At 36.7% G+C, this 16,477-nt stretch overlaps 1 protein-coding gene across 3 annotated transcripts; it reads left to right on the top strand.

Moving 5' to 3' along the window:
- Positions 1 to 2,530: 2,530 nt before the first annotated feature.
- LOC140951951 (uncharacterized) lies at positions 2,531 to 15,648 on the top strand. 3 transcript variants are annotated; one of them, XM_073401334.1, is made up of 6 exons: positions 2,531 to 2,655; positions 6,987 to 7,021; positions 7,412 to 7,448; positions 11,800 to 12,003; positions 12,568 to 12,732; positions 13,843 to 15,648. In XM_073401334.1, exons 2-6 carry the CDS (start codon positions 7,016 to 7,018, stop codon positions 14,028 to 14,030), a joined length of 600 nt encoding a protein of 199 aa, XP_073257435.1. In that variant the 5' UTR covers positions 2,531 to 2,655; positions 6,987 to 7,015; the 3' UTR covers positions 14,031 to 15,648. The 3 variants fall into 3 exon arrangements, with proteins under 3 accessions (XP_073257435.1, XP_073257438.1, XP_073257437.1); XM_073401337.1 differs by lacking the exons at positions 2,531 to 2,655; positions 6,987 to 7,021; positions 7,412 to 7,448 and adding an exon at positions 9,545 to 9,831; XM_073401336.1 differs by lacking the exons at positions 2,531 to 2,655; positions 6,987 to 7,021; positions 7,412 to 7,448 and adding an exon at positions 9,548 to 9,837.
- The last annotated feature ends 829 nt before the right edge of the window (positions 15,649 to 16,477 follow it).

Here is a 16,477-nt window from a genome sequence, read left to right as displayed (position 1 = left end):
TACCTTTTCTAAAACCCTTCAAGATGCCTTATAATATGATGTTTTTTTCTCTCAATTCAATGGGACGAATTTATCGTCATAACCGACAATCCTAGCTTAACTAAAACACTTAATAGCAGATTGCGTGTTGAGCTGTATAACTACTCAAACAGCTATGAAAGAGCTTTCAGGAAATGCTTTCATGTTTGTTTTAGATTGATTTTTAAAAATGCTTGCTTTAAGCACAGGGATTTACATAAAGATTTCGCAACAGAGAAAGAAAAAAATCATTGACAACTATTTAAGACATGTTGATACCTAAATTTTAATATTAATTGGCTTATTATGAAAAATAAGCTATTTTTCTTGTTCAAAAGCAGTCACTAACCAACTGGTGGGATTCTGTTGTTCTCTCCGTACTTTGTTGTTGGCGGCCGTACAATGTGGTATGAAAGATTTTTTTTTTCATGCAAGAAATCAAAAGCGTTTTTCACTAGAAACTGTTGGATTTATCTAAAAACCATGGCAACTAGGCACTCCTGATGAAAATTTACCTGGAATTTTAAAGGGGCTCTTCATGAATGATGTAACATAGCGTAGTCCATTGTCGCTGACCGAGAAATTGGAATTAGCGCTTAATTTGCAAGTTACCATCTGCGTCAAAACAGGTAAAAATCTGTGGCGATAGAGAAAGGGCTATTGTTTCCGAGAGCTGTTTGGGATTTAAAGCTGCAGATATTGTTCCATGAATGTAAGCACAGTCATCTGAAACCTATACTGATGAGCTTTCTGGCAAGAGAATTTCTCAGGTATGCCCTTGAAGAAACATCGTGTGGCACCATTAAAGATGGCACGCAATGTCATATGTCATTCTTTTTCAAAATTATAGGGCTAGGAAATGAGACTGGAATTCAGCCTTGTTTTTCCTCCTTATGAGTCAGGGATAGTCAATTTCATGGACAAACTGCGAGCTTATAAAGTTTCCCGATTTGGATTTCTATCGGAAAAGTTAAAATCAAAAGTTACAATCAATCATAAGAACTTTGACAGGTGTAAATCCTCCGTAATTAGTCAGGGAAGCGAAAGTTTTAGTGGCCGCTTCAGCGTTTCATGTTTTACGTACGAAAACGAATTTTAATTCAAAATGTTGGCGGAAAGGTCTAGATCCAAGGGCACTCCACTTATGTAATCATACTCCTTGAAACTGAACGTTGTCTAATAGAACTGAGACGTTATAACTTTTTTCACAATCGTATCCAGAATTTTGTCTTTCCCAACAGGTACTTTATATAGTGGAATGAATTACTTGTATTTACTTTTTTGTGCCGTTAGGCGATAAACGCAATGATTGTTATAGGGCCAATTTAAGAATACTCAGCAGGATAAAAAGAGTGTTTAATATAAATTAAATGATTTTAGAATCTTATCAAACGGAAAAAAACAATTAGTTAACCTATAAGAAATATTCATTGTACTTTGTCCACACCGTAAAGCATGGTTTAGACAAGAGAGAACAAAGATTTCGATCGGCGTTCAAGGATTACGTGAGTGATTCATGCAACCATTGGATATTAAAATAAACTAAATTACACAATTTTGAGTCGGTCTACGCTCGTTCGCAAAACTGGACCAAGAACTGTGTGGCTCTTTTTTTTTAAAAAAAAAATAACATAAAACAAAAAAAAAAGAATAATTGCAACCTTGACAGGTGCAAAAAAGGTAAGACTGATGCCTCTAGAGTCTTGAAAATACAGCCCGGCGATGCCTCTTGGAATTAATCTATTTAACAAATTATGATCAATAAACGTCTTTCCAAGCTATATGCGTGAAAGATTGCCTTTTCTACCAATAGGAACGTTTTGATCGAAGTTGTAGTAATGATGAAGTTTATTGGTTTGGGTGCAGTTGAAGCGGAACTGTAGCGGAACTGTAGCATAAATCATGTTTTCTCCTTCTCCTATAACCTACTAATTAAGGCGATGAAAATTAAGTTTAAAATATTTTAAAGGTGGCTTTGTTAATTTTTCGACCTATTTTATCTTCACTGGTAGGTCTGAGTTCCTCTGACTCACAAAATGTAACTGAGGTGCCGATAATTAAATGCATGCCTGGTTATAAAAATTTTTCATTTAAGATTTCGCCACTTGCAGAGTTTGTCCTTTGCGGGTCCCGTTTGGCTGTATTCAAACAAACTGAATATAAAAATCAATTTTGAAATATCCAGTTGACAGGGAAATTAAATTTATTTAGTTTACAAGCCACAAAGTAAACACTGCACATTTTTTAATATAAATGCTAAACTGGCAAGGACCTTAACTGTAAATCATGATCACTGACTGTTAGTTATAAAGAAATACGTTCCGTTTAAACAGCAATTTTAAGGTTTTTCAAGTTCTTTTGTATTCAACAGCAGCTAACAGCATTTTTTTGGTGGCCCTGTTTTGGAGACCACCTGAATAAACTTTCGCCGCAAACTTCAGTTGTCTGCCTCGTTTTGGCGCTGATTTTTCGCATAAATTAAAAAAGGCAAATTTATTAGCATACTCAGAATGAATTATTTAACACGAGCTACGCAGCTTTCGTGCATGTCGTGATGTTTGTAGCCGTTTGCAGGGATTGTAGTAGAGAATTTTGAGAGTATTTAATTGTACTGGACGACCTTATGTTGGGAACGAGGTAAGCATATTGTGCCCTACTTGGAAAGTTTGTTCTTTGCTTAGTGTGATACTAAAACTCGTGGGACAAGCTTCGGTTATTACACCGCAATTTAACTTCTGTTTGCTCATTAGTGTGGTGCTTCCGTCGAAGTAGCCTAATTGTGTTTAAATATTGTGAACATTTTACACTTGGAAAGGCTTGTATTACTCGGTTAAACTGTGTTGAAAATAGTGAGAGATAAAACCCGTATTACGCGGCACGAGCGCGAGGTGCGAAGAGCTGTGGAGATGGATTTAACGTGACCGACTGATAGCGCGATATAGGTATTTCCGAAGAATCGGATTTTAGAGCCACGATGAAGATTTCCTTGCAAGACCACTTGCTAGATTTGTTAGCGTGATTATTAGTAGGATACTTAGATATTTGGTTGCCGAAAATCTAGATTTTAAGTGGACGGTTACAAAATCGCCGGCACTTGCTAAAAGGGCATCACACTTCACCTTGGCTAATTCGAGTATTTGTGAGCGTTTGGTTTCTTATATATTCGTTCTGTTACATGACACTGTAATTAATCTTTTCTACTCCGAAAGGAGGAAAGTGTTAGTTCAACGTGCAAATGGCTAGTAAGTTGTCTGAAATATATCGCTGCATGGTATCTTGCGAAAGTCATTGCATTTTGAATAACTATTGAATCGCGGGTTGGTCATTCAATTCACGCGTTGTCAAGGTTGTCCATATCTACGCTGAAGGAATTCGTTTCGTAGTTTTGCGATTTGTTGTGGTTGGTCGCAAATATTTTTCTGAAATCCAAGATTATATTGTTAATGCAAAGTGGCGATTGTTCGTGACTTATTTTGAAACCCGAGATTCGTCATGTCAACATTCGCTCACAGAAAATGTCATTTTGTGTCGTGTTTTCGGTCCCCCAACTACCGGAATGAATAAATGGCATTTAAAAATGAGCTCATATTAAATACATTTCAAAACAAACAAAGTTTTAATTTGTTCTGTCAAATTTTTCTCATAGAAAATACATTCGTTGCACTTCCCTATCAGTAAATGGCGTGAATCGCTGGTCTTATTCCATGACCTCTATTGTATTCAGCTTACGGAGAATGGCGTGTTGCGAAGCGTTGTTTACGTTGATCTTAACAGTTAAAAACATATTTAAAAGTTTTACATTTTTCCATTTGCAGCACTTGGGTTGGCTTCATATATACCCATTTATCGTCTTTCCATGGGATAGACTTTCAGAATTTTATTACAAGGATTTCTGAAAATATTTTGTCGTAAGTGAACTTGTTTCGTTGCACGTGATTCGAACGACCAGTTCATCAATCAGACGTTTTAATTAACTTTTGAAACCTCGCAAACCGTGTTGAGTATTTGTTCGCTTTGCTTATCCAGAAAAGACTCAAACCAAGGAAACTAAGTATATAATATAATGAATCTGAACAAACAACCATTTATGTGTGGTTTGGCTCTTTTTATCTAGTATCAATATCTTTGAGTGTCGGTTATTTTCTCACAATGCCAGCTGCTTCCCCCTAGATCTTTCATAGAACGCATAACAAAAGTATGTGTTCATTGCTTCGGTTGTCAATCTAAAGCCTGGGGCTATTTTACTGGTACAAGACAATAGCATTCCCTTGTTCCCTTTGTATTTTGCCATGTGCAGAGGCGTGAGCCTATGTTTACAAGCCATCTGTGGACTTATGCTTGACAAAAATCTTTTCAGGTCTTGAGAAACTTGTAGAATAAAATTCTTGATACAAGATACATTGCTATACTGTTTTTAAACTTTTTCACATCACAAGACTTTTTTAAGGATCAGCCTTCTTACAGTGGTAGTTATAAACGGTGACCTATCATTGTTGAGTCAGTCAGGGGTGTAGCTAAGGAAAAGCTTTGCAGGCTTTTTTATTAGCCTAGCCAGCTTTTTTACTCATCTGAACTTTCAAAGTTTCTCCATTTCTTTGTTTTTCAGAGCAGTTTGTAGCCCCTTTTCAGCCAGAGAAATAGTCTCGAAACCAGCTCTTAGCAGCATCCCTGATTAATCAGTGATAATTATTCTTGCCATGAGGCATCTGAAAAAACATTATTAAAACTGGTGCAATATTTCTGGTGCCCTTTAATTTTTGTGAAAAATGTGCTTGACAGTTTCAGCTTGTGGGACCATGCAAGTTCTTCTATGATTTAATTTACCATTAATTTGCAAGATGTACAAGTCCTTGTTACATGTGTAAAGTTTTTTTTTTTTCATAATGTTAATTTTTGTTGTAGTAAAGAATAGAAAATGTTCGAACTACACTGCAAGTTTCCAGTGTAATTACACACAGGCAACTGATAACCCTATCATCACATCCAGCACAATATATACCGTGTAAAATAGAAGGATAATATATAGAGGATATTACACGTTGGCTCGAAGATATGAATTTTATGTCCTCGTGGCAAGAACAATATCTCACGAGTGAGCGAAGCGAACGAGTGAGATATTGTTCTTGCCACGAGGACATAAAATTCATATCTTCGAGCCAACGTGTAATGTTCTTTTTATTATATGGAGAAACCAATTCAACAAAAGCAAAAGGCGGGAATCGTGACGTCATTGAACGATACGACACTCACAAAGGTGACATACGGAAAATACGCCACTCGGGTCCCGGATGAAGTGGCGTATGGAATCTACGAGTGGTTTAGTTCCCAGTAAAACACTCTCCTCCATATAATAAATGTCCTTATTATTGCCATAACTGGTTTCTTCCCTCCAATATCCACTGTAAAAACCTACCTTTACAGAGTAGTCACTTGATTAAGTCTCCAAAATTCTCCCATTAAATATTTACTGCATATGCTATACTTAGCCTCTATTAACACGAGCTGTCACTCAGTGATCTTTTCCAATGTTCTGGCCAGTTATTCTTATTGAAAATACTGTACCCAATGAGGGCCTGCATAAGCTTTTCTCTTTTGTACAGAACCATTGTTGCAATTATTTTCTCCATTGTTTTAGTGCAATTTCACAGAAATTAAAATTAATAATATTATTAATAGGACTAGCAATGGTGGACCTCTTTCCCTCTCTCCTATGAAAAAGGTAACCCTCCCCTCTCTCCTAGTCAATGTTATTGATTAAGGTCAAATGTTATACAGATGTGATGTTGGATAGTGTATTTTTAGGAGTATAATTTGGCATGATGTACATAATGTTGAACAAACAAGGTGTGAACTAAAGCTTTGAGAGGCTTTGCTTAAAAAAGCTGCACATTTTCTACCACATTGAAACAAGGTGAGAGGGTGCTGTGGCTATAGCCATTGACCAGGTAACAATGTGGTGGAGTTCTAGAATTGACTAACCTTGCAGCTTGCAGTGAGATACTGCATAGCATATATGTGAAATAAGTAAATACGAAGTAAAATTAACGCACAATACATAGCTCTGTGCTGAGAAAATTTAGTTGTCAATTTGTAAGCAGTTGTGAATTTGTTTGAACATTTCAGTTGGGAAGAGAACCTAAGGAAATATTTAGGCAACAGTGTAGCTCTGAGATGCATGGTAGCCACAAATATGGCCAGATATTAGTTTAAAACTTTCACTGTTTGGTGAAAGAAACGCAATGTTTTAAAGGCAAGACATTAGGGTCACAATGTGTAAGATTAACAAAAACCGCCGAGAAGTGGATGTTTTTTTACATATGTGATTTCTGCCTTCAGTGAAAATCACAAAGAAAATGTTGACAGTATGTTCCATTGCCACAAAAAAATCACAGGCAAAATTATTTACTTGGTAATGAGTTTCTTGTGCATTTGAAAATTGTTTTTGTATGGAGCCCTACAATATTTTTTCTCTCTCTTTTTGAACTTGTCCTTAATGATTTAACTGCAGAAAATTTGCCTACAGATGACAAATTAATTAGTGCGAAGTATGCAAAGTCATTATTTTTCAGCCCCTTCTTTTAACAAAACTGAAGTTTTACCTTGTAACATTGTTTAGAGGGGGAGAGAGGAGAGAGGGAGGGTTGCCAACTTTTGTGCCATCCCTGTTGTGTGGACAGAGATTCAGTGAGCCCATTAGCACTCACAGACTGATCAATATTACATTACGTTACATTGCATTACGTGTAGTAATGCCCCAACGTGAATGCTAGTCACCTGGGGTGCATTTTTACTGCACAGCCCTACTATAGTGAGCACCTAAACCCAATCCTTAGCTCATCAGAATCAGGGTAAAGCTATACTTTCCTCAGTATGAAATCTGAGATAAATCATACAATGTAATGAGAGTTACATGAGTTTATGTTTAAAAGTAGATGTAATAAAACCCAAATGCATTTTCCTATTTCTAGGTCAAGAACTAGAAAATCTATCCTAAATTATGAAGGTATAGTATATTTTAATTTCAATTTTTCCTCCATGTGCAATGTAGTTATTTTTTTGGTGCAGTACATGAAGAATGCAGTAATTACCTCTACATGTATCATGTATGTGGCTTTGGGCACCGCAACAGCTCGCAACAGTTCAGGTAGCTTATCCATTTGAAGTAATTAGCAATTATTGGAAGAGACTGAGTATGATGTGAAGAATATTTACAGTGTTTACAAGTTGAGGAGAATGTTATCCACCAAGGCTGAGGGTCCGAGTTGGAAGAATTGGCTGGGGGATTGGAGCCAATCAGAAATGGTGGAATAATTTTAACGAATAATATTAAATTCTGTTCAATGTATATGATCTGTACATCATAATAAATATGGAATGTATTATTTCATTGCAGAGGTCTAGTAAAAGAAAGTTCAGAAGAACACTGCAAGGTGAAGTCTTTACTTATTCTATTGCTTTTTATAGTAAAAGTAGACAACAGGTCCCTTCTGTCTAGGTTAGCTATAGAGGGCCATAATAAATAGAATTTAATTTTAAATTCCCAACTTGTTCTCAGTTTTAGTTATGGTAGACCTTGTTACAAATCTGAACACCATTATATTGGTCATATTCACCACAGCTAATATCAGATGACCCTAAATTTACACATTAGTGTTCAGTGAGTCCGTTAATTATTTATGTAAAGGCATTTCATTGAAATTTATATAGTCCATAAATAGCAACTTACATGTAAAGGTGTGCTTACGTAAGAGGACACTCCCTTATTGTGTTGTTTTCCACTGGTTGAGGAACAAAAGAAGTGAAAAACATTTTTTCTCACACACATTTGGGATTCTCTGTGCTAGTCTGTGGGAGGTTTTAATAGTCAGATGTGTGTTTGTAATGTACCAATGTTCTTGTAGCAGGTTATTTTTACATTTAGGGTCATTTAGTGCCTCTTTCATTGTTGTGAGCCTTTGTTGGCCAGGAGTTTTCATTATGGCAGCTGTCCAATGTTTAGTTTGTAATTTTTGTTGTGGCATGTTATTTAGGGAGCTTTTACCCCTGTTTTTTGCCCTGTTGCACTAGTTTGACGTTTAGTAATATTAAGGTCTGATGGCGTGGTTTGGCTTTACTTGGCTCCTAGTTGTGTGTGAGAAGTATGGTTTGCTGGGTCCTTAGGTCTCGGATATGGTAATGATGGTAATGGTCATGATAATGATAAATACCTTTATTACTTTCCAAGTCTGTTTTTTCGAAGTAATTACATCAACATCATTTAATAAAAATATGTAAAGATCTAAAACATTAAAAAATAAAACAAAATAATTCACAATATTTGTAACATAACATACTAAAATATATTCCACTATTTGGTAGCTCGAATAGGTTGCCTTTCCTAGACTGGAAGACTTTATTTTTTTTTAAACTTAGCGTGGTGTGAATTTTTGTGGTGCACAGTATGCATGAGAAGTGCCTACAATTTCTCAAAATATTGTAATATTGAAATTAAATGATTCAGGGTCTCAAAAACATTCTGTCTGAAATGGGGGGTGAAATGGAGGGATTTTGTCTGGCCCTGGAGACCCACCATATCCAAACTTCTCGTAAGTGCCACTCTTCCCCGCCCCCTCCCCTCACGGATGCATTCTTCATCTTGTAAAATATCCAAATGATTACTATTGTAGGTTTTTCTGATATTTTAAGTGTCGAAGTTTGTACTCTACATGTAATACACTGTAACATTTACGTGTACCCAAGCAAATTATGAGTAAGTCCATCAGACAACTGAATTTTTGTTTTTCTTTCTACTGCTTTATTGGCTTGAAAACTGATATGTAGGTAATTATGTGGGAGGATGATGCTACAAAAAAAGTTCAATAAGTATGAGTTTTAGAGCTATGTTCTCTTACCGCAAAAGTAATCAGCTTTCACCCTCCACTTTCGAAATTGTTATACCTCAACATTCCTTTTATTTAAAGATAAAGTTCCAGTGTTTTTGCATTAGTGCTTATCTAACTTTTGCCTGTGCATACCAGAAGCAGTATCTGTCATCTGAACAGGAAGGATTACGTGTAAGGAATGTGCTATGTCAGCAAAATATTAATAGTTTATGGCTTTTTATCAAGTATTTTATACAGTTAAGTTATAAAATTTGCATTCCACCGTGGGAAAATACCAGTGCATTGAGGTAGAAACATTGTCCCACACAAACGTGTCACACAATACAGCCTCAACTTCTTTTTGTAGTAAGAAATAAGAATCCCCTTGAATAGTTGCAACAGGCAAGTGTAAGCAGAGGATCATTTGTTTCTAAGACTGGAATTTGCAAACAACAAAAATCAAATTCTTGGCAGTGGTTATTTTGTCCCCTGATATGTGGCCAAGTAAATAGATCCTTTGTTTCCCTGGGGACTTTTTGTTATTGATTCTATAACTTGTAAATTTTCACAAGAGGATAAAGACAGCTATTATTCTAATTTTATGTGGGCATGAGTGAGCAGGCCTTAATAATATTGATTTGCGTAATGCAATATCCAGGAGCAGATTTCATGTAGAAATATTCCAGGCTGGACAAGAGCGTGCTTATGAGTGTTTATCAGCAGCATTTGTCAACTGGATTTTTCTAAGTGAAAAGATTGGGATTTGAGTCATGAAAGGTCAAGAGGATCACCCCTTCCTGAAATAGAGATTATCTGTAAATATCTGTGGGTTTCAAGCAGTTTTTACTAGGGCAGCACATTTTTCAACTGGACTTACATAGGATTCAGCAGTGTTTTCAATGGGATACATTTATCAAGCTTTTTAAACATTTTACAAGATTCACCATGAATAGTACTGGTAATACGTGTTTTCTTTCTTATGCATATCACAAATACCTTAACATTGTATGTTACGCTTTGCCTATTTTACCAAGAATTTTACAGTTGTTAGTAATTCCTGTTTCCTCAGCAATTTCTTTATTTGTGTGCAGCAAACTTTACACACTGTACATCATTGTTTTGTACACATAGTTTTTGGATTGTGATAATTTTTTGTTTCATGCTCTTTCCAATCTTTAGTGAAACAATGATAAAAAATGGTGGTATTTATTAGAAGGAGTATTTGTGGGATAATTTTTGATGGTTAGGTACCGCATGCTTGCTTGCAGACAGTGCCACCCTTAACTATGATGTGGTTAAATGTCTTTATATGCATGTACATGTAGCAAACCTTATTCAATATTATTTACACAAAATAGACTATATGATACTGTAGGTTTTTAGAAGAGTAGTTTTCACTGGCAGTTAATGAAGTTGTTCCTTGGCTTATCAGCTCCACCAGAACATTTTATGATTTTCAATATGGTCATGCCCAGACTCAAGTATTTTTCAAAGGAAAGTTTGGAAAGCACTCTCTTTTCTGTTTGAACAGTTTATAGGTATTTACACCATGGTTTAGGCCCAGGTTCTCTGCAGTAGCAATTATCAGAAGATACATTCATTTATTCTGTATAAATAAATTAATTTTATTTTACATGTAGTAATAAGAGTGATTTTATGTAACCTGTGAAATAGGTAGTAGAATACTATGCACTATTATGCACCAATTTTTTGTTGTCTTCTTTTGTTTATTTGTAGCTATTTTGCACTAGTTGTAATTATATTGTTTCACGGGTCAAGTAAAATTGCTCTCAATAATCATTCATTCTCTTTAGAATATATGGCAATCATATCTCAGTGTTATTTGTGCTGTGGTTTAGCCTTTAACTAAAGGGTTTGCCTAAAACCTGGAATCCTGAAACCCCACGCTGAATGCCGAATGATTCTGAAGTTAAGTGATTATGGTTAGGAAATTGAGTGATTCAGGATCCATTTAACGTCATTATACTGACCTAGTGTAATGTCTAATTGAGACAGTCTCACTGAGAGACTGAGGGCAAGCTGACCTGAGACTTAATTCACTCAGTTTCTGGATTCCAGGTTTTAGGCAAACTCTAAAGAAACTGTTACTTTAAATGTCTGAACAAATGTCCCAACTCTTTCAGCTCTCCTTCTTTTCTTGAATTTTTCTCATATTTTAAATTCTAAATTCACCCTTCTTTTTGTTGTTCAATCTCTGCTTCCTTTTGTAACTATACTGTGCACTTGGTGCATTTTATATTTCTTTAGTTAAGCAACAGGAACATCCTATCTGTGCAAATTTTAATTAGAACATTTTATTGTAAAGAAAGGCCACTTTGCATAAGGGTTGTTTTTTAGGGGGGGGAGGGGTGGGGGCGGCTTTCTTGCCATTTTACTGTAAAAAATAGGAGCTTTGGCTGGGCGAAAGCTTTTATTATTATTATTATCATTATTATTATTGTAACATTGCAAGGTGGTAAAATACTTGTAAATTTTACAAAAAATAAGGAAAGACTTCAGGAGATGATACACTTTGGACATCAGTACTCTGAGGATTGTTTGAATAGCACAGTTGAAGAAAGGGTTGAAGCAATCAGCTGTCAGACTATTTGGGTTTAGTCCGAAGTTTTGTCATAACAATTCTTCCTTCAGGACCATGTAAAATGCTCTTTCCTATAGTAGCACTAAAGGATTCACTAGTTTACCTAGTGTGGGAAAACTATAACCTATCTTAACCTTCCTCGAAATTTTCTTGTCAGGAAAAAAATCTTCTGGAAAAGAGACTTGTTAGTATATGTTTTTCAGCACTAATGTAGAAACTTTCATGGAGCTCTTGTAAATATTTCCAGATTTTGTGGTTTTTGGTGCATTTAACTCGTTGCTGTTGGTAATCTTCTATTTTATTCTGTTTTCTCTTCAGAATCATTTTGCACTGATATAAATGGAAACAGTATCAAAAATGGAGCTTCTTTTGTGCCAAAGCCAAAGGAGGACAATTTTTGTCTGCATTGCACCTGTAGTTTTGGCCAGGCCGAAGATTGTATTAAAGCAGAATGTGCGATTCCAACATGCAAGAATTACAAACCTGTTCCTGGGAAATGCTGTTCCTATACATGTCCTTCAGGTAAAGAGAAATACTAAATGTAGAGATCAAACTATACTGTATCCAGGGTCACTTTTTCGAAATGCATCAGTTAACTATTTTCCTGTAATCCAATAATTGGATTACAGGAAAAAACCACCTAGAAAAAGTTGACCAATTATTGGTCAACTTTTTCTAGGTGGCCCTTGTTACAGTAGTGGTACTATTAAACTTGCAGTTAGATTGAGTTGATTTTTATTTTTGCTTGCACAAACCTTGTGATTCTGAAGCTAGGGACATCTCATACACCATCATCCTATTATTTTTTTAATATGCTGTGGGACGAAATTGTGGCTTGTTCCACTCACTTGAGAGCTTCATTTTTGTGGTGAAAGTTGTGAGGACGGCTTGTGTCGAGCCTATGCTGTATGTCACATTGTGCTTGGAATCTTCAATGATCTTCCTAATTAAGTTGCAATTCCTAATCATAAGACAACCTTTAATTAAATGATAAAAAATAGGGCAACTGAAAATGTCATGACATCCTTGTTAAATTATTTGAGTTGTGAAGTACATTTGAAAATTTCTACTTTTCTTTTTGAACAGGTGCAAATTCAGAGGCTGCGGAGTTAGCGATTATCATCAGTTTATCCGTGGGACTCTTACTACTGCTTATCCTCCTCATAGTTGTCATTGATAGAAATCGGAAGAAAAATCAAAGAAATCAGACAAGAAATGAAGTGCTGGAACAGTCACAAAATTTAAGGCCAAGTAAGTGTGGAACTAGTCAATATTCTGAAAGGTGCAAAGAAAGTCAGTTTTACATCTTGCCTTTCAGTCAAGTTGAAGCTAGCATGTACTGGCCCAAAAATAATGTCAACTAACTCGAAAAAAAACTTTTGATGAACAGAATTGATTACAGTTCTTCTGTAATTTAAATTCCCCAAAAAACGTCACTTGCTTGTTGATTAGCCGATAGCAAAATCCATCAGCCGCTGGCCATTGGACACTGCTTTCTTTGCACGCTGTTTGCAGTTTAAGACAAGGCACAGTACCAGGTTAAATGAAGATCTGTTGCTGTGTAATAGAAGTGGGGTATGACACCTCTCAGAGTAAGCAGAGAAAAAATAATGCTCAGGGTGCAAAGGAAGTCATTTTTACAGCTTGCCATTTGTGCAAGCTGAAGCTAACATTTACTAGCCCAAACATCATTTCAATTGAAGCTAGCATTTACTGGCCCAAAAATAATGTCAACTAACTCGAAAAACATTTACAAACATTTACTAGCCCAAACATCATTTCAACTAGCCCCAAAAACGTTTTGATGAGCACATTGATTTCACAGTTCTTCTGTAATTTGAATTCCTCAAAAAACTTCATTTGCCTGTTGAGCAAGTTAATAACAGAATTCACTAGCCTGATAGCAAAATCCACTAGCCCTGGGCTATCGGACACTACTTTCTTTGCACACTGGTGCTTTATTGCATCTTTTTGGCAGTTAACATGCACATTGCATTGCATCATGTTTTGAATTGTTCTTAATTTTGGTTTATGTTGTTGTAGATCTCATCTATTACCACACTTGCTTCAATTCAGTCTTGAAATGTTTATGTTTTAGTGCAGAAAAAACAAAATCAAATTTAATACGGGAACATATGGGTTGGCTGTTGAGGGTTGGTTTAGTTGTGTTACTTTTGAGGTCATCAAACCTTCAAATCCCAGCTCTGTATGTCAACATATAATTACAAACATCCTACAAAATTTTCATTTGCTTGTACATAACAAGTTGAGATGGAAGACAATGTATTATTTACATGAACAGTAATTTGTCTTTTCACCCAACCTGAAAATAACCTTTTCACAAAATCTCTTTACCTACAGGACCTCTTAATAACAGACTTGCTGGTATGATAGAGGAGAATAATGAAAGAATTGAGCCCCCTCCACCCTATACCCCTGGGAGAGGGAGATACAGTATTAGAAAACCCCAGTATGCAGCTCCTCCATTCACACCAAATGAGCCGCCACCACCGTATGAAATAAACTGCAGACATGCTACAGATGTATAGCAAAGACTGATTAATAACTACCTCAGTCTGTTATTGTGGGTGTGACATGCGAGCGCTAGTCCACCTTTACTCCATGGAAGGTCACTGCGGTGTGAGAAGAGAACTGAACATACTCTGGTCTGGCTCTGGTCGTCAAAACCTTTCCAAAGGATGAAGTTGAGTTCATTGTTTACACACAAAAGTCATAAATGTGATGTTACGTTTTGTCACGTTCAGTTCTGTTTGAGCTGAGGGATCAAGAAAATACTAGAGTTGAAGACGTAAAGAGAAGATACATGTATGGAAAAGAGACAGGTAGAAGTTCGGCTGGTTCCTGGCGATTTAAACGGAAGTACAACACAATGAAGCCTGCAACACAGGACTTTCAGCAGTGAATGGCAGGGATGAATATGACCTGTAGGTTTACGGTCGACTCATCACCAGAAGATCTAGCCACCAACCAACTCGCCACCAACTGTGTAGTCTATGTAGATCGAAAATTGGGAGCAAGTCAAGTACCCTGGGTGTAACAATCCAATGGTCAATAGGTGTTATCGTCTGAGATCTCCTCGTATCCTAGATGAAAAGACTGTGTCTTGGTGGCGAGTCTACTTCTTGGTGACAATTTGATTGGTGGTGAGATGATTTGGTGGCGAGGTGACCGGATACCGACTCTGAGGTTGCCTTTCCTCTTCACAAACTTCTGTTCAATAAAAAGAGCTGATCTGTCCTTTGCCAAAGGCATGATCTTCAAGAAAAAGGTTTACAGCTGATTATGTGGCAGTTAACTGAACATTGAGTGTTGGATCATTTGTCAAGGCCTGAACTCTTGTACAATAATCAAGAAATGTCTTTCTAAGAAAGAAACAAGAACCTATGGAGGATAATGATGAAACAGTCCTCAAGAAATTTGTAGATATGTAATTCTTTTTATATTACTGTTTTGTTTCGTTACATTTGAAACAGTCAGGGAGTTGTATTTGTTAGGATCCTACATGTATTATTTCAAACAGTTTACTCTGTGACTTGCTTGCTGCCTTAAGGTTAAAACTCTATATCCTCTCCCCTCCCCCCCCCCCCCCCTCGCTTATCAGTTATCTTCGCAGGTATTTAAATTGGCAACTTGAGAAAGTAAAAATAATTGCTTACTAGACTAGAGATGCATGTAGCCTTAATTGCTGGTTTGTAACCGACGTCACGACAGCCATGCTGGTGGACAGGAACAAAAAGTGCCCCCCCCCCCCCCCCCCCCGCTGGCTACATTGGAACTTAACTCTTTTTCGTTCATATCTCCCGAAAAAAAATTGTTGTTTTGTACACCACCGTGGCCGTTACGTCTGGTGGTTGCCTCCGCACAAGGGACTTTTTAGGGCGCAAATAGGAAAAATTGTTTGTGGTCCTATCCTTTACTTTTTGAGTGAATGATAATGGCTCTCGTCACTTTTATGTTATTTTTGGGCCACACTAAGAATTCTGTAAATAATTGTATCTTGGATAATTTTTTTTACCGATGAGAATTTGTTATCTTCGTTAGGAAGCGAAGGCCAAGTGGCTCGTATTTAAATGTACTTTAGTAGGTGGAAGAATTATGCAACACAAAAAATGCTATTTAGGATAATAAAATTAAGTTGCACTCTGATTGATGGGTTTGTTTTGTCATTCTCGGCAGCGGCGACTAATCTGTAGGTTGCGCTCGCAATGCATGATTTCCAAGAACAATGTCAAACTGTTCCGTGTGATGCTGTGTTTGCCCTTATTTTCTTCAAAACAATGTATAAAGATTCGGGTTTTGTGGTATCCCGAATAATCAAAGTCTTCGTGAGTGTTATCAGCCTCGGCCTTCGGCTAGGCTGATAACAATTACCTCGATCTTGATTATTCCGGATATCTAAAACACCTCAGACAATAATTGTTTAAAAGAAGTTTGTCGACCTGCAAGAGGTCTTCAGCCAAAATTTTTGGCAGTTATATATTTTTTTACCACAGGTAAAAAAATTCCATCCGTCAAAATTCCATCTGAAGTGAGTACCTCTGAAGCAAGTACCTCGCCCACTTTTAAAACAAACCAACTTCTATTGTGATCCTTTTCGGCGTCTGAACTGGGCCTAAAACAGTCAAATCCCTTCCCTGGTAAGTTATCACCCAAACTGTGAAGACTTACGGGAGGTAGTTGCTGAAGAGAATCGAGCCACACGGAGTCTCTTGCAAGTGAAAAGAGGTCTTTGTGCCACATCTACTCTCTGGAAGAGAATTTATAGCATGCAGTTTGCAAGTTTTGATATACCGTACCGTACCGTACCGTAGCCCCTCCATGTATAAGCTCCTCCAAATATAAGCCCCCCAAACTCGTAACGCAAAAAACCCTCCGTTAAATTGCCCCTCCAAATATAAGCCCCCCGGGGGGCTTGTACTTGGAAATTGCCCTCAAATACAAAGTAAAACAAGGCAAAAACGGTAAATTTCCTTCT

Source organism: Porites lutea, chromosome 11 (assembly GCF_958299795.1).
Source record: "Porites lutea chromosome 11, jaPorLute2.1, whole genome shotgun sequence".
NCBI classification, from domain to species: Eukaryota; Metazoa; Cnidaria; class Anthozoa; order Scleractinia; family Poritidae; genus Porites; species Porites lutea.
The sequence above is the reverse complement of the archived record's forward strand: the minus strand, read 5'-3'. Positions and strand labels throughout refer to the sequence as shown.